Source organism: Coregonus clupeaformis, chromosome 31 (genome assembly GCF_020615455.1).
Source record: "Coregonus clupeaformis isolate EN_2021a chromosome 31, ASM2061545v1, whole genome shotgun sequence".
Lineage (NCBI taxonomy): Eukaryota > Metazoa > Chordata > Actinopteri > Salmoniformes > Salmonidae > Coregonus > Coregonus clupeaformis.
Genome location: NC_059222.1, coordinates 37,100,557 through 37,124,375, shown reverse-complemented (window position 1 = coordinate 37,124,375; position 23,819 = coordinate 37,100,557). Strand labels below are relative to the sequence as shown.

Below are 23,819 nucleotides of genomic sequence, written 5' to 3'. Positions count from 1 at the left end.
CTAATGAATGAATAGCAAGACATATGGACTACTATGCATAACAATAAGCATCCCTATTCATCTAAATAGTTTCTCATAGCAATTAGTGATTCTTTCAAAAATCAAGTAAACACCCTGCGTTTCTCGCACGAACACTTGTCTTTTGTTAATAGCACTGACAGCTACTTTGTTGAGGAAAAATTGTACTTACATGTACGTCATTTAGCAGATGCTCTTATCTTAGGGTTAAGTGCCTTGCTCAAAGTTAGTGAGAGGTTCATGAGAGCAGCAGCAGTCACAGCTTCCTCTACACACATTACTCTAATAGCGTGTTAAAGGCCTCCTCACAGTGACAGCTTCCTCTACACACATTACTCTAATAGCGTGTTAAAGGCCTCCTCACAGTGACAGCTTCCTCTACACACATTACTCTAATAGCGTGTTAAAGGCCTCCTCACAGTGACAGCTTCCTCTACACACATTACTCTAATAGCGTGTTAAAGGCCTCCTCACAGTGACAGCTTCCTCTACACACATTACTCTAATAGCGTGTTAAAGGCCTCCTCACAGTGACAGCTTCCTCTACACACATTACTCTAATAGCGTGTTAAAGGCCTCCTCACAGTGACAGCTTCCTCTACACACATTACTCTAATAGCGTGTTAAAGGCCTCCTCACAGTGACAGCTTCCTCTACACACATTACTCTAATAGCGTGTTAAAGGCCTCCTCACAGTGACAGCTTCCTCTACACATATTACTCTAATAGCGTGTTAAAGGCCTCCTCACAGTGACAGCTTCCTCTACACACATTACTCTAATAGCGTGTTAAAGGCCTCCTCACAGTGACAGCTTCCTCTACACACATTACTCTAATAGCGTGTTAAAGGCCTCCTCACAGTGACAGCTTCCTCTACACACATTACTCTAATAGCGTGTTAAAGGCCTCCTCACAGTGACAGCTTCCTCTACACACATTACTCTAATAGCGTGTTAAAGGCCTCCTCACAGTGACAGCTTCCTCTACACACATTACTCTAATAGCGTGTTAAAGGCCTCCTCACAGTGACAGCTTCCTCTACACACATTACTCTAATATCGTGTTAAAGGCCTCCTCACAGTGACAGCTTCCTCTACACACATTACTCTAATAGCGTGTTAAAGGCCTCCTCACAGTGACAGCTTCCTCTACACACATTACTCTAATAGCGTGTTAAAGGCCTCCTCACAGTGACAGCTTCCTCTACACACATTACTCTAATAGCGTGTTAAAGGCCTCCTCACAGTGACAGCTTCCTCTACACACATTACTCTAATAGCGTGTTAAAGGCCTCCTCACAGTGACAGCTTCCTCTACACACATTACTCTAATAGCGTGTTAAAGGCCTCCTCACAGTGACAGCTTTCTCTACACACATTACTCTAATAGCGTGTTAAAGGCCTCCTCACAGTGACAGCTTCCTCTACACACATTACTCTAATAGCGTGTAAAGGCCTCCTCACAGTGACAGCTTCCTCTACACACATTACTCTAATAGCGTGTTAAAGGCCTCCTCACAGTGACAGCTTCCTCTACACACATTACTCTAATAGCGTGTTAAAGGCCTCCTCACAGTGACAGCTTCCTCTACACACATTACTCTAATAGCGTGTTAAAGGCCTCCTCACAGTGACAGCTTCCTCTACACACATTACTCTAATAGCGTGTTAAAGGCCTCCTCACAGTGACAGCTTCCTCTACACACATTACTCTAATAGCGTGTTAAAGGCCTCCTCACAGTGACAGCTTCCTCTACACACATTACTCTAATAGCGTGTTAAAGGCCTCCTCACAGTGACAGCTTCCTCTACACACATTACTCTAATAGCGTGTTAAAGGCCTCCTCACAGTGACAGCTTCCTCTACACACATTACTCTAATAGCGTGTTAAAGGCCTCCTCACAGTGACAGCTTCCTCTACACACATTACTCTAATAGCGTGTTAAAGGCCTCCTCACAGTGACAGCTTCCTCTACACACATTACTCTAATAGCGTGTTAAAGGCCTCCTCACAGTGACAGCTTCCTCTACACACATTACTCTAATAGCGTGTTAAAGGCCTCCTCACAGTGACAGCTTCCTCTACACACATTACTCTAATAGCGTGTTAAAGGCCTCCTCACAGTGACAGCTTCCTCTACACACATTACTCTAATAGCGTGTTAAAGGCCTCCTCACACTAAGTGGATATCTTCTTTCTTAACAAGCTAATGCAGGTAAGGTATCTTCCCACTGGGCACAGACCTCAGTTCAAAATCTATTTTTGATTTACATTTGGTTGAGTTGAAATCAACAAAAAATGTCACCATGACATTGGACTTAGGTTAAAAGTTGGGTGAAAAAAATACAAAATTCCCTTATGTTGATAACTTTTAGCAAATCCAATCAGTTTTCCACAGTGATTCAACGTCATCACATGTATTTTTTGGGGGTTGAAATGACGTGTAAACAACGATGATTCAACCAGTTTTTGCCCAGTGGGTTGGTGCTTTAGGGTCACAATTTAACGGCAGTTGATTTGTTATTATGATTATCAATATCTAACCCGGGTGCAGTTGAAACAAGTGGCTCATTAGTATGCTGATTTGGTACAGCCGTTTGCACGGCATTCATGGGCTCTAGCTAAGGGTGGTTATAGCTGTCATGTTTAACATTTATTATGTTTAACAACTTGATAAGCCTGAATGACATGTCATATTATGCTTCCAAACGAGCGTTTGTTTTCCACGCTCGTTCAAGGTTAAATAAATCTACCAGGCAATTTGGGTGTAAACAGGGCAGCCCCCAAATAACTGAAATATCTTCAATGTAATTTGATAGCTTCAGGTAAGGTGAAAGTCAGAGGATGTCAAATAAACACCTTTAATAATTTCATTACCCCCACCCTTTGATGTCTGTAGACAGGCTGGAGCCGAGTTGGAATGTTTGTATTTCTCTGCTGTCAATTAGGGAACCCTGCCATGCTCTACATCAATGCTTAATAACATATGGGTTTAAAGGAGATCTTAAAGGGATAGTTCTGGATTTTGGCAATGGATATCATTTCTATGTCTCTGCGCTCAGTATGCAGGAAGTTTGAGGTAATTTTGAGAGCCAGTGCTAACTAGCTTAGCGCAAAGACTGGAAGTCTTCGGGTACAGCTAGTCTTTGCGCTAAACTAGTTATCACTGGCTCACAAAATTACCTCTCTTGAATGGTATTCATGAGTTTATCTCTCTGGAGAAGTAGATAAAGGGCTTAATTGCCAAAATCCAGAACTATCCCTTTAAGATCTCCTTTAAACCCAGATGTTATTAAGCATTGATGTAGAGCATGGCAGGGTTCTGTAATTGAGAGCAGAGAAATACAAACATTCCAACTCGGCTCCAGCCTGTCTACAGACATCAAAGGGTGGGGGTAATGAAATTATTAAAGGTGTTTATTTGACATCCTCTGACTTTCACCTTACCTGAAGCTATCAAATTACATTTAAGATATTTTTCAGTTATTTAGGGGCTGCCCTGTTTACACCCAAATTGCCTGGTGGATATATTTAACTTTGAACAAGAGTAGAAACAAAAGTTGTTGCTTTTCATCCTGCAAAATGCAGGATGCATAATATAATGTCAGCCCATTATCAAAACGTCATCCTGTCACGTTTTTGCTAAAAGTTAGGCATCAACCAATTGATGCTTATGTAAACTGGCCATGCTCCCAGCAGGATTTGCGGTGCCAATGGGAAAAGATGAGCGTCAACCAATTGATGCTTCTGTCAATACATTGCATTCAATGGGAAAAGATGAGTGTCACAGGGTTGATGCCCCAAAGCTTTACAATGATGGTGAAAACTTGGGGCAATCTTGGGGTTAAGCAGGTTAAAATCTTCCTAGAAGTTGGACAAACATGACCTGGGAAATGCCTAAATGTGTATTTTCAGTGAAAACACAATTTATTTAAAGGAAGACACACTAACTACCACATTGTTTTTCTAACGCCTTGCTTCTTGTCTCTTTGACTTCAAGCATCCACCATCTAAACAGAACGCACTAAGCCACCGTTATGATGGATTCCCAACAACTCTCCCTGCTGTCATCCTTGAAGGAAGAGTTGAAGCCTGAGGATTACATTCAGCCCCACTATAAGGAGGCCTATCGCCTTGCCATTGATTCCCTGGTGAATGAAGGCAGAGAGAGCTACCAGGAGTTCCTCAAGGCCGAGCGGATAGGGAGCTTCCTCTCAGAAGATGAACTCCACTTCATCACTACAAACGCCTCACAGCCATTGCCTAGCAACCACACAGAAGAAATTAATGGCCCAGCTCCGGACACTCCGGCCAGCAAGTCTTCAACTGGGACGTACTGGCCTGTGCACTCAGACATAGCAACACCCGACCTGGAGTTAGGGTGGCCAGAGGTCACGCATGATAGACTGCAAACCAATATAGATCTGCTCTTCCATCCACCCAGACTAAACAGCCCCACCATCAAAGAGGTGATCCGTAAACAGATTCAAGATGCCAGACAGGTAATTCTGCAATGCATTGTGTCATCAACAATGGCAATGCTTATGGTGACAGCTCCTTTAAAAAAAATTAATTATCATTATTATTATAATTTTTAAAAAAACAACGTATAGCACCTTTGTGGACTAATAGTACAAAGCCTAATTGTTGCACAAAACTGTCTGTTCTTCAACTGTGACTGTCTCTTTCGGTGAACGTGCTAGCTCCTGAATCACAAATTGAAACAATTCCAGGACAAAATGATTTACAGCACAACTCCCTTTTCTCCCAGGGCAGAATTATACACATATATTTCCTTTTCACTAGACAGGAGTGTCTGAGGGGGTGTCATTTTTATTTTTTATTTTTACAACTTACCTTCATGAGTAAAAGTATAGGTGCAGCTGCAACGAAAACTCACTCAGTATCCTTGAATGTTAGGTAATTATTGTAGTTGTGGGTCAAATCCTGAGATTAGGCCATGTCCAGATAATCCTGCTTCTGACCTTTGTTCTCTGTGTGATCCACAATACATTTTCAGACTACCATTACCAGAAATAGCAATGCAAAGATCAATACTTTTACCTTATGTTGCACAGCAGGACAGCAGGACAGTACACAGATCATGGATTGCCTGCAGCTGTCATGCAAGAAATCTGTCAATGTTGTGTTCAAAGAAAGGACTGGTTGTACAGGCAGTCATAACTACACTCTCAGAAAATAAAGGTACCGAATTGTACTTAAAGGGCTACAAATGCTTGTCACTGTAGTGCTACCCTGTAAGGTACATCCATTGTACCATTAGTTATAAGTACATAATTGTACCCTTGCAGTTTGTACCTCAAAAGAGCCAAAAATGTACCTATTCTCTATGCCAAGTCCCTCATGTGTACACGCCTCTCCGCCATCAAACTTCTGACACCAATGTAGCAAATTTAGAGGGTTTCCCCAACCAGTACTCAAACCTGGGTATAGTGACTGTCAAGCGAAGATGTCTGTACCTCTTGACTAGCTCACTCAGTGTTGGGTTAAGGTCGCTACAATGTTACTTACAGCTTTTTATTGTCACTTATTTAAGCCTTTATAAAGACTTCAGAACTGGCAGCGGACATGCTCAAACTTTAATGAACATAACCATAGACCACTTAAACTGGTACAACACTTCCACTCACGGGTGGCCCAAATTAACTAACTGAAAGCCACACCCCCACTAAGCCCCACACCTCCAATTATTGTACCTTTATATTGATAATATTTGGTACAAAAATGTACCATAATACTAGATTATCCCTACATGTGCCCTAAAAGGTACCAAACAATACCATGTGAGACCATATGTGTACCTCTGAAGGTACATTGTGTATTTTCATCTACTGTACTTTGCTCTAACCATGCCCTTTATTCTGAGAGTGTACTTTGAATCCTATCATGGAGCCATATAATCTGTTGACTATCCAATGCCAAACCCCTGATAATTATATTTGCTGCTTCATCCGCATCAGTCAAGGATGTGTTCTTTTGAACATTTACAAATATTCTATCAGAACACTCAAGCTATAGTTTTACTGTGGTTTCGTCTACGTTGTCTAGCTAGTATTAGCTACAAGTATTCCAAGTACATGACCAAAAGTATGTGGACACCTGCTCGTCGAACATCTCATTCCAAAATCATGGGCATTAATATGGAGTTGGTCCCCCCTTTGCTGCTATAACAGCCTCCACTCTTCTGGGAAGGCTTTCCACTAGATGTTGGAACATTGCTGCAGGGACTTGCTTCCATTCAGCCACAAGAGCATTAGTGAGGTCAGGCACTGATGTTGATGTTGCACTCACTAACTGTAAGTTGCTCTGGATAAGAGCGTCTGCTAAATGACTAAAATGTAAAAATGTTGCAACCAAAGACACATGATTTTTACGCGCTTCAGCACTCAATGGTCCCGTTCTGTGAGCTTGTGTGGCCTAACACTTCGAGGCTGAGCTGTTGTTGCTCCTAGACCTTTCCACTTCACAATAGCAGCACTTACAGTTGACCGGGGCAGCAGAAATTTGACGAACTGACTTGTTGGAAAGGTGGTATTCCTATGACGGTGTGACATTGAAAGTCACTGACCTTCAGTACGGGCCATTCTACTGCCAATGTTTGTCTATGGAGATTGCATGGCTGTGTGCTCGATTTTATACACCTGTCAGCAACAGGTGTGGCTGAAATAGCCAAATCCACTAATTTGAAGGGGTGTCCCGATACTTTTGTGTATATGGTGTATTAGCCAGAGGAGATGGGTGTGTATATAGGTAAATCTTCCATCCATGTGTCAAACCAAGTCCTACTTGTCACAGGAAATATGGTAAACACAGAGTGACAGTGTCCTTGTGACCACACACTTACTAAGTTACCGTTTGAGATACTATACAATATAGATATCACTAGCATAAAAGGAAGAGTCAGCACAATGTGACATTTGCTTCAAAGTGTGTATATTATGTTTTTTTTTTTTTTACCAGGTCTAGGCACATACAGTATATTACAGTGTGCTGAATGTGTTTTTTGTTGTTGTTGTGATGGTCATGTTGTATCCGGACTGTAAAAGGGTGCCCTTTAAAGGTACTTTTAGTGACCTTAAACAACATGTTTTTACCAAACTGTAATATGTCTTAGTCATCAGGTAGTATCCATTATATCTCCACATAATGCAGTTCTGATTACCAACAAATGGATAGAAAGCTGTAACATGAGTCAGAGACAGATCCTACAATAACACGTATAGAAGGATGACAATATCACACAGCCTTAACCACCATCTAATGAGCTCCTGAAGTACCATTTTTGTCACCTGTACTTTGTTGGCATCACAGTCTCCAAAGGGTCACAGTAATCACACAGAGCTCCTGAGCTTACAGTAAAGCCTGATACTCTAATTAACAGTTCATCAGCACTAAGGTCTATACTATATAATAGTATATAAATGGTATACGAATAATTGTTTCTGTACTTCTGGTTCTAATTTGTTATTTTCCCTTCTTTCCCTACAGGTTATTGCAATTGTAATGGACATTTTTACAGATGTGGATATATTCAAAGAGGTGGTTGATGCCTCCACCAGAGGAATTCCAGTTTATGTGCTTCTGGATGAATTTCATCTGCAAAGCTTTCTCTTAATGGTTGAGAATCAAGACATCCAAATCCCAAAACTTAGGGTAAGTTCAGATACTCTGCTACAATGGTAATGTATGTAGGTTGAGATGTACATGTATCGACTGATTGTCCTCTCATCGTATAAACAGTATTGATTCAACCACTGACGGTAGGCCCTCAAAATGACAGACTGAAGAAGTCAAAAGTCTCACTCCTCCTGCTTTTGCAGGGCGAAGCAGTTTACAGACCGAGGTATTTATTATCAGAGGGATGAATCTATGCGAAGGGGCATTGAAGCTGCTCTGGCTCGTGGTGGCCCAACGCCCTATTAACACACTTTATGTTGGGGTTTCCTTTATTTTAGCAGTTACCTGTATGTATTACCAGAGGGATGAGGCATTTTGGATGCGGCAACAACACCCTTTAAGTATATTCACAAAAGTGCGACAGGTAGTCTAGCATTTAGAGTGTTGGGCCAGTAACCGAAAGGTTGCTGGTTTGAATACCCGAGCCGACAAGGTCCAAATCTGTCGATGTGCCCTTGAGCAAGGCACTTAACCCCAATTTGCTCCAGGGATGCCGTACTACTATGGCTGACCCTGTAAAACAACACATTTCACTACAACTATCTAGTGTATGTGACAAAAACCTTTCCATATATATATATATATATATATATACACATACATACACACATACATATACACATACATACATACATACATACATACATACATACATACATATATATATATATATATATATACAGTGGGGAGAACAAGTATTTGATACACTGCCGATTTTGCAGGTTTTTCTACTTACAAAGCATGTAGAGGTCTGTAATTTTTATTATAGGTACACTTCAACAGTGAGAGACAGAATCTAAAAAATCCAGAAAATCACATTGTATGATTTTTAATTTAATGTAATTGTAATTAATTTGCATTTTATTGCATGACATAAGTATTTGATCACCTACCAACCAGTAAGAATTCCGGCTCTCACAGACCTGTTAGTTTTTCTTCCATGAGGAAGGTGAGGGATCAGCCCAGAACTACATGGCAGGACCTGGTCAATGACCTGAAGAGACCTGGGACCACAGTCTCAAAGAAAACCATTAGTAACACACTACGCCGTCATGGATTAAAATCCTGCAGCGCACGTAAGTCCCCCTGCTCAAGCCAGCGCATGTCCAGGCCCGTCTGAAGTTTGCCAATGACCATCTGGGTGATCCAGAGGAGGAATGGGAGAAGGTCATGTGGTCTGATGAGACAAAAATATAGCTTTTTGGTCTAAACTCCACTCGCCGTGTTTGGAGGAAGAAGAAGGATGAGTACAACCCCAAGAACACCATCCCAACCGTGAAGCATGGAGGTGGAAACATCATTCTTTGGGGATGCTTTTCTGCAAAGGGGACAGGACGACTGCACCATATTGAGGGGAGGATAGATGGGGCCATGTATCGTGAGATCTTGGCCAACAACCTCCTTCCCTCAGTAAGAGCATTGAAGATGAGTCGTGGCTGGGTCTTCCAGTATGACAACGACTCGAAACACACAGCCAGGGCAACTAAGGAGTGGCTCCGTAAGAAGCATCTCAAGGTCCTGGAGTGGCCTAGCCAGTCTCCAGACCTGAAACCAATAGAACATCTTTGGAGGGAGCTGAAAGTCCGTATTGCCCAGCGACAGCCCTGAAACCTGAAGGATCTGGGGAAGGTCTGTATGGAGGAGTGGGCCAAAATCCCTGCTGCAGTGTGTGCAAACCTGGTCAAGACCTTGTCAGGGTTGAGTGTAGAGGTAACGTAGAATCACACGCAGGACACACAGAGGTTCGAAACAGATGTCTTTAGTGAAGTCCAAGAAACAAGCTAAACACGGCAACAGGCCACAGGCGAACTTTACGCACAATGGTAAGTACAAAAATAAATGCGCACAAAGTGCGGGACTCTCTCTAACAAAACGATACAGAGAGAACAGAACAACGAACTAACACAACACGTGACATCGAACAATTACACACAACACCTGACCAAACTCAAGAGAACTAAATAGGACGCATAATGAACACTAACAAGGAACAGGTGATACAAACAGACAAAACCAATCAAACATAGAAACATAGAACGGTGGCAGCTAGTACTCCGGAGACGACGACCGCCGAAGCCTGCCCGAACAAGGAGAAGGAGCAGCCTCGGCCGAAACCGTGACAGTACCCCCCCATTGACCCCGGCCTCGGGGACGACCAGGAAGACGCGGAGCAGGGCGCGTGGGATGACCACGATGGAACTCGGTCAGAAGAGACGGGTCTAGGATGTCTCTCCTCGGCACCCAGCACCGCTCCTCCAGGCCGTACCCCTCCCACTCCATGAGATATTGGAGACCCCCCATCCGGCGTCTCGAATCTAGGATGGACCGAACAGTGTACGCCGGAGCCCCCTCGATGTCCAACGGGGGCGGAGGAGTCTCTTCTATCTCATAGTCCTGGAGTGGACCAGCTACCACCGGCCTGAGGAGAGACACATGGAACGAGGGGTTAATATTCTTGTAATCAATGGGCAGTTATAACCTGTAACACACCTCGTTCAATCTCCTCAGGACTTTAAAAGGCCCCACAAACCGCCGACCCAGCTTCCGGCAGGGCAGGCGGAGGGGCAGGTTTCTGGTCGAGAGCCAGACTCGATCTCCAGGTGCGTACACTGGCCCCTCACTGCGGTGGAGATCGGCGCTCGTCTTATGTCGACGGATGGCTCGCTGCAGATGGATGTGTGCAGCGTTCCACGTCTCCTCCGAGCGCCGCACCCACTCATCCACCGCAGGGGGCCTCGATCTGGCTCTCATGCCAAGGTGCCAGAACCGGCTGGTACCCTAACACACACTGGAAAGGGGTTAGTTTAGTGGAGGAGTGGCGGAGAGAGTTCTGTGCCATCTCGGCCCAGGGAACATATCTCGCCCACTCCTCCGGCCGGCCCTGGCAATACGACCTCAGAAACCTACCCACATCCTGGTTGACACGTTCGACCTGCCCATTACTCTCCGGGTGGTAACCCGAGGTAAGGCTCACCGAAACCCCCAACCGTTCCATAAACGCTCTCCAGACTCTGGAGGTAAACTGGGGGCCTCGATCAGACACTATATCCTCGGGTACCCCGTAATGCCGGAAGACGTGGGTAAATAGAGCCTCAGCGGTCTGTAGGGCAGTAGGAAGACCCGGCATGGGAAGGAGACGACAGGCCTTCGAGAACCGATCCACAACGACCAGGATGGTGGTATTCCCCTGTGAGGGGGGAAGGTCTGTAACAAAATCCACCGAGAGGTGGGACCAGGGTCGTTGTGGAACGGACAGGGGTTGTAACTTACCCCTGGGCAAATGTCTGGGCGCCTTACACTGGGCACACACCGAGCAGGAGGAGACATAAATCCTCACATCCCTGGCTAACGTTGGCGGGTGAAGTGGAGGGCCGTATGTATCCCTGTCTCAGAGACTCGGCAATGTATGTCTCCATCGCCCTCTTCTCCTCTTGTGACAAAGGATACACATGGCTCCGCGGGAGCGCAGCTCCTGCCTGGAGGTCTATCGCACAATCCCCCTGTCTATGAGGCGGCAACCGCGCCGCTCTCGTCTTGCTAAACACGAGTGCCAAATCCTCATACTCGGGGGGAATGTGCAGTGCGGGCATTTGGTTCGGACTCTCCACCGAGGTCGCCCCTACGGAAACACCCAGACATAGCCCCTCACACTGGGCAGACCACCCCTTAAGAGCCCTCTCTCGCCACGAAATAGTAGGATCATGTGTAATCAACCAGGGAAGCCCCAGCACCACCGGATACGCAGGAGAGTCGATCAGATAGAGCTGAATCGTCTCCTCATGACCCCCCTGCGTCTCCATCCTAAGTGGCACTGTGACCTCCCTAATCAACCCGGATCCTAACGGACGGCTATCTAGGGCATGTACAGGGAAATGATTATTTACCGGAAGGAGAGGGATCCCTAACTCTACACAGAATTTGCGATCTACAAAATTCCCAGCTGCGCCTGAATCTACTAGCGCCTTATGCTGGGAACGAGGTGCAACCTGTGGAAAACAAACAGGTATGGTTATGTGTATGACAGAAAGCTCTGGGTAAGTGGGGCACCTACTCACCTGGGAGGACTCCCCAATGTGTGGCCAGCCTTCTCTTCCACCAGGAGACCCTCCCCAGCACCTAGCCGCGGTGTGCCCTCCACGGCCACAGTTGGTGCAGGGGACGGCCCCCCTCTGGCTCCTTCTCCTCCGTTCTCTAGCGCCAGCACCTCCGAGCTCCATAGGGCTCGGCTCGGAGGTGCTGGAGGGTGGAATGGGCGACCCCCACCCGGGACGCCCGCGGGCGGCGAGCAGGGTGTCCAGCCGAATGGCCATTTCAACCAATTGGTCAAATGAAAGCGTGGTATCCCTGCACGCCAACTCTCTGCGGACGTCCTCCCGGAGGCTGCAGCGGAAATGATCTATGAGAGCCCGCTCATTCCACCCTGCATCTGCCACTAGAGTCCGGAACTCCAGTGCAAACTCCTGAGCGCTCCTCATCCCCTGCCGGAGGTAGAATAGACGCTCCCCCGCCGCCTTCCCCTCCGGTGGATGGTCAAACACTGCACGGAAGCGGCGGGAGAACTCTGCATAGGTGATAGTTGCGGCGTCTATTCTCCTCCATTCGGCGTTGGCCCACTCCAACGCCTTGCCGGTGAGACAGGAGATGAGGGCGGAAACGCTCTCGTGTCCCGAGGGCGCCGGGTGTACGGTGGCGAGGTAGAGTTCAACTTGCAACAGGAACCCCTGACACCCGGATGCGGTGCCGTCGTACGCCCTCGGGAGCGAGAGCCGAATCCCACTGGGTTCCGGAAGTTGGACAGGCGGGCTGACCGATGGTGATGGTGTGGTAGGTGGGGGTGTGGGTACCCCGCTGGTCTCCCATCGATGGAGGGTGTTCATCACTCTGTCCAGAGCGTGCCCGATTTGGTTAATCCTGTCCTCCTGTCCACGGAGGCGCTCCTCAATGATCTCCGTGGGTGCGGTTGCTCCTGCTGATTCCATTGTAATGGTGTGTAATTATGTCAGGGTTGAGTGTAGAGGTAACGTAGAATCACACGCAGGACACACAGAGGTTCGAAACAGATGTCTTTAGTGAAGTCCAAGAAACAAGCCAAACACGGCAACAGGCCACAGGCGAACTTTACGCACAATGGTAAGTACAAAAATAAATGCGCACAAAGTGCGGGACTCTCTCTAACAAAACGATACAGAGAGAACAGAACAACGAACTAACACAACACGTGACATCGAACAATTACACACAACACCTGACCAAACTCAAGAGAACTAAATAGGACGCATAATGAACACTAACAAGGAACAGGTGATACAAACAGACAAAACCAATCAAACATAGAAACATAGAACGGTGGCAGCTAGTACTCCGGAGACGACGACCGCCGAAGCCTGCCCGAACAAGGAGAAGGAGCAGCCTCGGCCGAAACCGTGACAGACCTACAGGAAATGTATGATCTCTGTAATTGCAAACAAAGGTTTCTGTACCAAATATTAAGTTCTGCTTTTCTGATGTATCAAATACTTATGTCATGCAATAAAATGCAAATTAATTACTTAAAAATCATACAATGTGATTTTCTGGATTTTTGTTTTAGATTCCGTCTCTCACAGTTGAAGTGTACCTATGATAAAAAAAATTACAGACCTCTACATGCTTTGTAATAGGAAAACCTACAAAATCGGCAGTGTATCAAATACTTGTTCTCCCCACTGTGTGTGTATATATATATATATATATATATATATATATATATATATATATATATATATATATAACACACACACACACACACATATACATACATACATACATACATACAGTTGAAGTCGGAAGTTTACATACACCTTAGCCAAATACATTTAAACTTAGTTTTTCACAATTCCTGACATTTAATCCTAGTAAAAATTCCCTGTCTTAGGTCAGTTAGGATCACCACTTTATTTTAAGAACATGAAATGTCAGAATAATAGTAGAGAGAATGATTTATTTCAGCTTTTATTTCTTTCATCACATTCCCAGTCGGTCAGAAGTTTACATACACTCAATTAGTATTTGGTAGCATTGCCTTTACATTGTTTAACTTGGGTCAAATGTTTCGGGTAGCCTTCCACAAGCTTCCCACAATAAGTTGGGTGAATTTTGGCCCATTCCTCCTGACAGAGCTGGTGTAACTGAGTCAGGTTTGTAGGCCTCCTTGCTCGCACACGCTTTTTCAGTTCTGCCCACAAATGTTCTATAGGATTGAGGTCAGGGCTTTGTGATGGCAACTCCAATACCTTGACTTTGTTGTCCTTAAGCCATTTTGGCACAACTTTGGAAGGATGCTTGGGGTCATTGTCCATTTGGAAGACCCATTTGCGACCAAGCTTTGACATCAGTCAGGTAGTTTTGAGATGTTGCTTCAATATATCCACATAATTGTCCTTCCTCATGATGCCATCTGTTTTGTGTAGTGCACCAGTCCCTCCTGCAGCAAAGCACCCCCGCAGCATGATGCTGCCACTCCCGTGCTTCACGGTTGGGATGGTGTTCTTCGGCTTGCAAGCAACCCCCTTTTTCCTTCAAACATAACGATGCTCATTATGGGCAAACAGTTCTATTTTTGTTTCATCAGACCAGAGAATATTTCTCCAAAAAGTACAATCTTTGTCCCCATGTGCAGTTGCAAACCATAATCTGGCTTTTTTTATGGTGGTTTTGGAGCAGTGGCTTCTTCCTTGCTGAGCGGCCTTTCAGGTTATGTTGATATACAGTGAGGGAAAAAAGTATTTGATCCCCTGCTGATTTTGTACGTTTGCCCACTGACAAAGAAATGATCAGTCCATAATTTTAATGGTACGTTTATTTGAACAGTGAGAGACAGAATAACAACAAAAAAATCCAGAAAAACGCATGTCAAAAATGTTATAAATTGATTTGCATTTTAAATGAGGGAAATAAGTATTTGACCCCTCTGCAAAACATGACTTAGTACTTGGTGGCAAAACCCTTGTTTGCAGTCACAGAGGTCAGACGTTTCATGTAGTTGGCCACCAGGTTTGCACACATCTCAGGAGGGATTTTGTCCCACTTCTCTTTGCAGATCTTCTCCAAGTCATTAAGGTTTCGAGGCTGACGTTTGGCAACTCAAACCTTCAGCTCCCTCCACAGATTTTCTATGGGATTAAGGTCTGGAGACTGGCTAGGCCACTCCAGGACCTTAATGTGCTTCTTCTTGAGTCACTCCTTTGTTGCCTTGGCCGTGTGTTTTGGGCCATTGTCATGCTGGAATACCCACCCACGACCCATTTTCAATGCCCTGGCTGAGGGAAGGTTCTCACCCAAGATTTAACGGTACATGGCCCCGTCCATCATCCCTTTGATGCGGTGAAGTTGTCCTGTCCCCTTAGCAGAAAAACACCCCCAAAGCATAATGTTTCCACCTCCATGTTTGACGGTGGGGATGGTGTTCTTGGAGTCATAGGCAGCATTCCTCCTCCTCCAAACACGGTGAGTTGAGTTGATGCTAAAGAGCTCGATTTTGATCTCATCTGACCACAACACTTTTACCCAGTTCTCCTCTGAATCATTCAGATGTTCATTGGCAAACGTCAGACGGGCCTGTATTTGTTATTTCTTGAGCAGGGAGACCTTGCGGGCGCTGCAGGATTTCAGTCCTTCACGGCGTAGTGTGTTACCAATTGTTTTCTTGGTGACTATGGTCCCAGCTGCCTTGAGATCATTGACAAGATCCTCCCGTGTAGTTCTGGGCTTATTCCTCATCGTTGTCATGATCATTGAAACTCCACGAGGTGAGATTTTGCATGGAGCCCCAGGCCGAGGGAGGTTGACAGTTATTTTGTGTTTCTTCCATTTGCGAATAATCGCACCAACTGTTGTCACCTTCTCACCAAGCTGCTTGGCGATGGTCTTGTAGCCCAATCCAGCCTTGTGTAGGTCTACAATCTTGTCCCTGATATCCTTGGAGAGCTCTTTGGTCTTGGCCATGATGGAGAGTTTGGAATCTGATTGATTGATTGCTTCTGTGGACAGGTGTCTTTTATACAGGTAACAAGCTGAGATTAGGAGCACTTCCTTTAAGAGTGTGCTCCTAATCTCAGCTCGTTACCTGTATAAAAGACACCTGGGAGCCAGAAATCTTTCTGATTGAGAAGGGTCAAATACTTATTTCCCTCATTAAAATGCAAATCAATTTATAACATTTTTGACATGCGTTTTTCTGGATTTTTTTGTTGTTATTCTGTCTCTCACTGTTCAAATACACCTACCATTAAAATTATAGACTGATCATTTCTTTGTCAGTGGGCAAACTTCAAAATCAGCAGGGGATCAAATACTTTTTTCCCTCACTGTAGGACTTGCTTTACTGTGGATATAGATACTTTTGTACCTGTTTCCTCCAGCATCTTCACAAGGTCCTTTGCTGTTGTTCTGGGATTGATTTGCACACCAAAGTATGTTAATCTCTATGAGACAGAACGCGTCTCCTTCCTGAGCGGTATGACGACTGCATGGTCCCATGGTGTTTATACTTGCGTACTATTGTTTGTACAGATGAACGTGGTACCTTCAGGCGTTTGGAAATTGCTCCCAAGGATGAACCAGACTTGTGGAGGTCTACCATTTTTTTTCTGAGGTCTTTGCTGATTTCTTTTGATTTTCCCATGATGTCAAGCTTTGAGGCCTCAGTTTTGAAGGTAGGCCTTGAAATACATCAACAGTTAGACCTCCAACTGACTCAAATGATGTCAATTAGCCTATCAGAAGCTTCTAAAGCCATGACATCATTTTCTGGAATTTTCCAAGCTGTTTAAAGGCACCGTCAACTTAGTGTATGTAAACTTCTGACCCACTGGAATTGTGATACAGTAAATTATAAGTGAAATAATCTGTCTGTAAACAATTGTTGGAAAAATTACTTGTATCATGCACAAAGTAGATGTCCTAGCCGACTTGCCAAAACTATAGTTTGTTAACAAGAAATTTGTGGAGTGGTTGAAAAATGAGTTTTAATGACTCCAACCTAAGTGTATGTAAACATCGGACTTCAACTGATATATATACACACACTACCAGTCAAACGTTTGGACACACCTACTCATTCAAGGTTTTTTCTTTATTTTGACTATTTTTTACATTGTAGAATAATAGTGAAGACATCAAAAGTATGAAAATACACATCATGTAGTAACCAAAAAAAGTGTTAAACAAATTAAAATATATTTCATATTTGAGATTCTTCAAATAGCCACCCTTTGCCTTGATGACATCTTTGCACACGCTTGGCATTCTCTCTACCAGCTTCATGAGGTAGTCACCTGGAATGCATTTCAATTAACAGGTGTGCCTTCTTAAATGTTAATTTGTGGAATTTTTCCTTCTTAATACGTTTGAGCCAATCGGTTGGGTTGTGACAAGGTAGGGGGAAGCCCTATTTGGTAAAATATCAAGTCCATATCATGGCAAGAACAGCTCAAATAAGCAAAGAGAAACAACAGTCCGTCATTACTTTAAGACATGAAGGTCAGTCAATACGGAACATTTCAAGAACTTTGAACGTTTCTTCAAGTGCAGTCGCAAAAACCATCAAGCGCTATGATGAAACTGCCTCTCATGAGGACCGCCACAGGAATGGAAGACCCAGAGTTACCTCTGCTGCAGAGGATAAGTTCATTAGAGTTACCAGCCTCAGAAATTGCAGCCCAAATAAAGAGTCAAGTAACAGACACATCTCAACATCAACTGTTCAGAGGAGACTGTGAATCAGGCCTTCATGGTCGAATTGCTGCAAAGAAACCACTACTAAAGGACACCAATAAGAAGAAGACACTTGCTTGGGCCAAGAAACACGAGCAATGGACATTAGACCGGTGGAAATGTGTCCTTTGGTCTGGAGTCCAAATTTGAGATTTTTAGTTCCAACCGCTGTGTCTTTGTGAGACGCGATGTGGGTGAACGGATGATCTCCGTATGTTTATATCCCACCATAAGTCATGGAGGAGGAGGTGTTATGGTGTGGGGGTGCTTTGCTGGTGACACTGTCTGTGATGTGTTTAGAATTCAAGGCACACTTAACCAGCATGGCTACCACAGCATTCCGCAGTGATACACAATCCCATCTGGTTTGGGCTTAGTGGGACTATCATTTGTTTTTCTACAGGACAATGACCCAACACACCTCCAGGCTGTGTAAGGGCTATTTTACCAAGAAGGAGAGTGATGGAGTGCTGCATCAGATGACCTGGCCTCCACAATCCCCCGACCTCAACCCAATTGAGATGGTTTGGGATGAGTCGAACCGCAGAGTGAAGGAAAAGCAGCCAACAAGTGCTCAACATATGTGGGAACTCCTTCAAGACTGTTGGAAAAGCATTCCAGGTGAATCTGGTTGAGAGAATGCCAAGTGGGTGCAAAGCTGTCATCATGGCAAAGGGTGGCTATTTGAAGAATTTGTTTAACACTTTTTTCATTACTGCATGATTCCATATGTGTTATTTCATAGTTTTGATGTCTTCACTATTATTCCACAATATAGAAAATAGTTCAAAAAAATAAAAAATGGAATGAGTAGGTGTGTCCAAACATTTGACTGGGACTGTATATATATATATATATATAGTGGGGAAAAAAGTATTTAGTCAGCCACCAATTGTGCAAGTTCTCCAACTTAAAAAGATGAGAGAGGCCTGTAATTTTCATCATAGGTACACGTCAACTATGACAGACAAAATGAGATTTTTTTTTCTCCAGAAAATCACATTGTAGGATTTTTTATGAATTTATTTGCAAATTAAGGTGGAAAATAAGTATTTGGTCAATAACAAAAGTTTCTCAATACTTTGTTATATACCCTTTGTTGGCAATGACACAGGTCAAACGTTTTCTGTAAGTCTTCACAAGGTTTTCACACACTGTTGCTGGTATTTTGGCCCATTCCTCCATGCAGATCTCCTTTAGAGCAGTGATGTTTTGGGGCTGTCGCTGGGCAACACGGACTTTCAACTCCCTCCAAATATTTTCTATGGGGTTGAGATCTGGAGACTGGCTAGGCCACTCCAGGACCTTGAAATGCTTCTTACGAAGCCACTCCTTCGTTGCCCGGGCGGTGTGTTTGGGATCATTGTCATGCTGAAAGACCCAGCCACGTTTCATCTTCAATGCCCTTGCTGATGGAAGGAGGTTTTCACTCAAAATCTCACGATACATGGCCCCATTCATTCTTTCCTTTACACGGATCAGTCGTCCTGGTCCCTTTGCAGAAAAACAGCCCCAAAGCATGATGTTTCCACCCCCATGCTTCACAGTAGGTATGGTGTTCTTTGGATGCAACTCAGCATTCTTTGTCCTCCAAACACGACGATTTGAGTTTTTACCAAAACGTTCTATATTGGTTTCATCTGACCATATGACATTCTCCCAATCCTCTTCTGGATCATCCAAATGCACTCTAGCAAACTTCAGACGGGCCTGGACATGTACTGGCTTAAGCAGGGGGACACGTCTCGCACTGCAGGATTTGAGTCCCTGGCGGCGTAGTGTGTTACTGATGGTAGGCTTTGTTACTTTGGTCCCAGCTCTCTGCAGGTCATTCCCTAGGTCCCCTCGTGTGGTTCTGGGATTTTTGCTCACCGTTCTTGTGATCATTTTGACCCCACGGGGTGAGATCTTGCGTGGAGCCCCAGATCGAGGGAGATTATCAGTGGTCTTGTATGTCTTCCATTTCCTAATAATTGCTCCCACAGTTGATTTCTTCAAACCAAGCTGCTTACCTATTGCAGATTCAGTCTTCCCAGCCTGGTGCAGGTCTACAATTGTGTTTCTGGTGTCCTTTGACAGCTCTTTGGTCTTGGCCATAGTGGAGTTTCGAGTGTGACTGTTTGAGGTTGTGGACAGGTGTCTTTTATACAGATAACAAGTTCAAACAGGTGCCATTAATACAGGTAACGAGTGGAGGACAGAGGAGCCTCTTAAAGAAGAAGTTACAGGTCTGTGAGAGCCAGAAATCTTGCTTGTTCGTAGGTGACCAAAAACTTATTTTCCACCATAATTTGCAAATAAATTCATTAAAAATCCTACAATGTGATGTTCTGGATTTTTTTTCCTCAATTTGTCTGTCATAGTTGACGTGTACCTATGATGAAAATTACAGGCCTCTCTCATCTTTTTAAGTGGGAGAACTTGCACAATTGGTGGCTGACTAAATACTTTTTCCCCCACTGTGTGTATATATATATATATATTCAGGCTTTGCATAAAACAATGTGTTACCATAGAACGGTATTGGTAACATTCCACTGACTCTCTTGGTCTACAGAACATGAAAGTACGGACAGTGAAGGGTCAGGATTATCTCTGCCGTTCAGGAGCTACATTTCATGGAGCAATGGAGCAGAAGTTTCTGTTGGTGGACTGCCAAACAGTGGTGTACGGATCGTACAGGTAAATGGAGCTAGGAGCCCAGGGAGAATACATGTCCAATAACCTGACCCTATTGTTGCTCTTAGTGCAATCCAGGTTCCTTGGGACATCCCTACCCTAACCCTAACCTTTACCTTTACCATATCAAACACAAAAAAAGTGTTGAGGTAGAGGCTGATAAATTCCTAGAATACCTATGGGTAACAGGATAAGGCAATGTTACATTTTTTAAAAACTTTAGACAGCCTAAAGGCTTATCTTCGATACAAAAAGTCAGCATGAATTAGAGATGCTAAGGGTTGACAGCAGACAATTTACTGATATTGTGAAACTGTCTACCTCAGTTGACCGTGTACAGTTGGCTGAGCTAAAAATGGCTGTTATTAAATTTTCACTGAAGTAATTACTGCTCTCTGTTTATTCTTCTCCACCCAGCTTCATGTGGTCCTATGAGAAAATCAACCTGAGTATGGTGCAGGTCATAACAGGCCAGCTGGTGGAGTCCTATGACGAGGAGTTTCGAACGCTCTTCGCCCGTTCCTTCGTGCTAGCAGTTCTCATCCCTCCCGAGACTGTGCTACTAGAACGGAATGGAAGACATGCCCAGGCAAAGTATGCTTCTGAATCCAGACAAGCCTTTGAGAGGAAGGACCAGTTGAGACATACCCTGGACACAGTGTACAGGAAAGCCTGTGAGAGACAGACGGGCATGACGAGCCCTATCCGAGAGATGGAGGAGAGACTCTATGACAAGGAGCCATTTGAACACCGACCCATGATCAATCACGGCGAGAGTGTTCAAAACCGCGTCCATCAGTTCCAGTCTGCAGAGACTGTGAACTTCCTGAAAAGGCACAGTTATGCTGGGGAGAGACAAGAAGTCTTGTATGTTCCACACAACACAAGGTATGGGGCAAGCAACTGGAAAGTGGCTGGAGATGGAGGTAATCACTGTGCTCCTGGAAGAAGCCACTTTTCCAATGCTATGGAAGACCATTCTCAGGGGGCACAGATATACAGAGGTCGCAATATTCGCCAGTCCTTCCACGGGAATGACAAACAAGTCCGCTCCATGCAGCGGAACATGCCAACTTTGAAGCACACGGCTAAGTCCTTCTTGCACACATATAGGATAGAGTCTTACCTCAATAACACTGATGATCCTATTGGGGAATCCTGTGACTATCTGGACCAGTATGAAGCTCCGGAAATCAAAACTAGCTCATTGATTCCTTACAGACTTAAGTCATCCCTTGTTTTCAAGTCCACTATTCCAGAGAAACCGGAGACAAACAGTCACTCAAGCAGCTCTTCCATACGTCAGGTCAACCCCTCTGCAAAGCCAAACAATGCACCGTATTACTCCTCAATGCAATTGCAATGGAATCCAGCAACATCGATGGAAAACAGAATGAGACAAGATGAATACATAATGAAAAGGCGGAGTCTGCAGATTTTGGATGATCCTAGGAATAACATTGGCTATGGCCCAGGAAGAGACCTACATCAGTCGGTCTATGCCAGCCTGGGAAGAGCCAAAGAGGGACTGGTAATCAAAACCCCTGAGCTCCTTCAAGACAACTGGCACAAAAGACACAGTGTGGCAGACTCAAAGTCCAACGGTGACTACAGAGTCAATAAAGAGTTATCCAGTCACATGTATGGTGGGGCCTTTGTGAGGAGTCAGCCAGATGTTGGTGGAATAAGAGTGGGTACACAGAACGGAGGATATTCTTCAAATCTGAACAAGGATCAGAGATCTGTCTCTCATTATGACGTCAAAAACGATGTGGACACAAAGAGCCCCCCTGTTTCCATTTGGCAAGAGCCTCCCTCCAGAACTGTGTCTGCAGCAGCCCTTGATATGAACAGCAAAGAGCCTCCCTCCAGAACTGTGTCTGCAGCAGCCCTTGATATGAACAGCAAAGAGCCTCCCTCCAGAACTGTGTCTGCAGCAGCCCTTGATATGAACAGCAAAGAGACTCCCTCCAGAACTGTGTCTGCAGCAGCCCTTGACATGAACAGCAAAGAGCCTCCCTCCAGAACTGTGTCTGCAGCAGCCCTTGATATGAACAGTAAAGAGCCCACTTACAAGTCCACCAGTACGGCATTGGGTTCACCACGTTTCCTCAAGAAGAGCTCCAAGCAAATCAGATCATTGCTCAACATACCAAAGAAAAAAGAGGGTTCCCCTAAAGGGGGTTTCCCTAAAGGGGGTGGTAGCTCAGACACCATAGTGACTGAGGAAGAGGGGCAAAGACCAGACAGAGAGAGGAAGGTTGCACCACAGAGTAGCACGGTACATCCAACCAAATCCCCTACCAGGCTTCAGATGGACAAGAACCACTGTGCAGATGATATAGGACTATCCTCAACCCCTCGTTTTAACACTGAAGAGCTGCACCAAAACCTTCCTGCCAGAACTACATCCACGGGGACACAGGGGCAGCACACTTCCATTGATAAAAGGCATGAAAGGGCAAGCCTTGCATCAGGAAACTGGCGTAGCGATCGGGGTGGCGATAGTCGTTTGTATAGCAGATTTGAGCCTTTCTGTTCATTGGAGAAGGAGCCACCCCACTCCTCACAATATGTAACAGGCCCTGCTAAAAGTAGCTCCACCAATGAACAACACAACCACAGTGGCCAGCAGATACATAGCCACCATGAAAACAAACTGGGCAAATTCATTCAAAGAGTGGGGCATTTCATTCACAAAAATAAGTAGTAGAAAAGAAAGTTAGCATCTTGAACCAATACATCATGGATTACTGGTCAAATTTACAAAACGTTTCAAGGGCCCAATCAAATGGTAGGCAGAGTGGAAACAGAGTACTGCACTATTTAACTTGAAAACTGCTTACATGAAGAGATGACATCCTTTCAGGACTCTTTAAAGCAGGGCTGACCAACCCTCTTCCTGGAGATCTACTGTCCTGTAGGTTTTCAGTCCAACCCTAATTTAGCATATCTGATACAGCTAGTTAAGGTCTTGTTGAGCAGCTAATAAGTAGAATCAGGTGTGTTAAATTAGGGTTGGACTGAAAACCCACAGGACGGTAGATCTCCAGGAAGAGGGTTGGGCAGCCCTGCTTTAAGGCAATGGCAAACAGATTTTTACTTGAATTAAACGTTGATGTTTAGATTATTGGTAACACTTTCTACGAAGCACAAAGATATGAGTGTGGGGGGGTATCACAGACTGTGAAATCAATTCAGGGGCCCACAGTGTCAGTTGGAACAGCAGCATGGCCAAGTGAACTGTGGGATAGGGACCACAGGAGGTTGGTGTCAGCTTCATTGGGGAGGCTGGGCTCATGGTAATGGCTGGAGCGGATTTGGTGGAATGGTATAAAATACATCAAACACATGGTTTCCATGTGTTTGATGCCATTCCATTTGAGCCGTTCCAGCCATTATTATGAGCCGTCCTCCCTTCAGCAGCCTCCACTGACAGGGACAGCCAGGAATTGGCAGGCCAGGTTGTCCCGAGGCACAGTCCTAGGGCTCTGGTCCTTGCGGTAGGGGAGACATAGAGAGAGCTAGAGGGGAATTAGTGGTCAGCGGCAGGGAAGCTGAGTGGGGAGCCAGCCAAGCAGAGACAGAAAGGGTGGCTCGTCACTCCAGTACCTTGACGTTGATAAGTCTTCAGTCCAAGACTAAATGAGGTAAGATAAAAGTGTGTGCG

The 23,819-nt window shown here is 44.8% G+C and overlaps 1 protein-coding gene across 1 annotated transcript; it reads left to right on the top strand.

Moving 5' to 3' along the window:
* The first annotated feature begins 4,059 nt into the window (after positions 1-4,059).
* On the top strand, positions 4,060-23,046 carry LOC121548090 (protein FAM83B-like). The gene is made up of 4 exons (XM_041859476.1): positions 4,060-4,521; positions 7,529-7,693; positions 20,028-20,152; positions 20,567-23,046. Exons 1-4 carry the CDS (start codon positions 4,060-4,062, stop codon positions 22,857-22,859), a joined length of 3,045 nt encoding a protein of 1,014 aa, XP_041715410.1. The 3' UTR covers positions 22,860-23,046.
* Positions 23,047-23,819: the final 773 nt, after the last annotated feature.

Coding starts and splice junctions, on each gene's coding strand:
- LOC121548090 (XM_041859476.1), top strand. CDS start 4,060: ATGGATTCCCAACAACTCTCCCTGCTGTCATCCTTGAAGGAAGAGTTG. Junction 4,522..7,528: donor AGATTCAAGATGCCAGACAG/GTAATTCTGCAA, acceptor CTTTCCCTACAG/GTTATTGCAATTGTAATGGA. Junction 7,694..20,027: donor TCCAAATCCCAAAACTTAGG/GTAAGTTCAGAT, acceptor CTTGGTCTACAG/AACATGAAAGTACGGACAGT.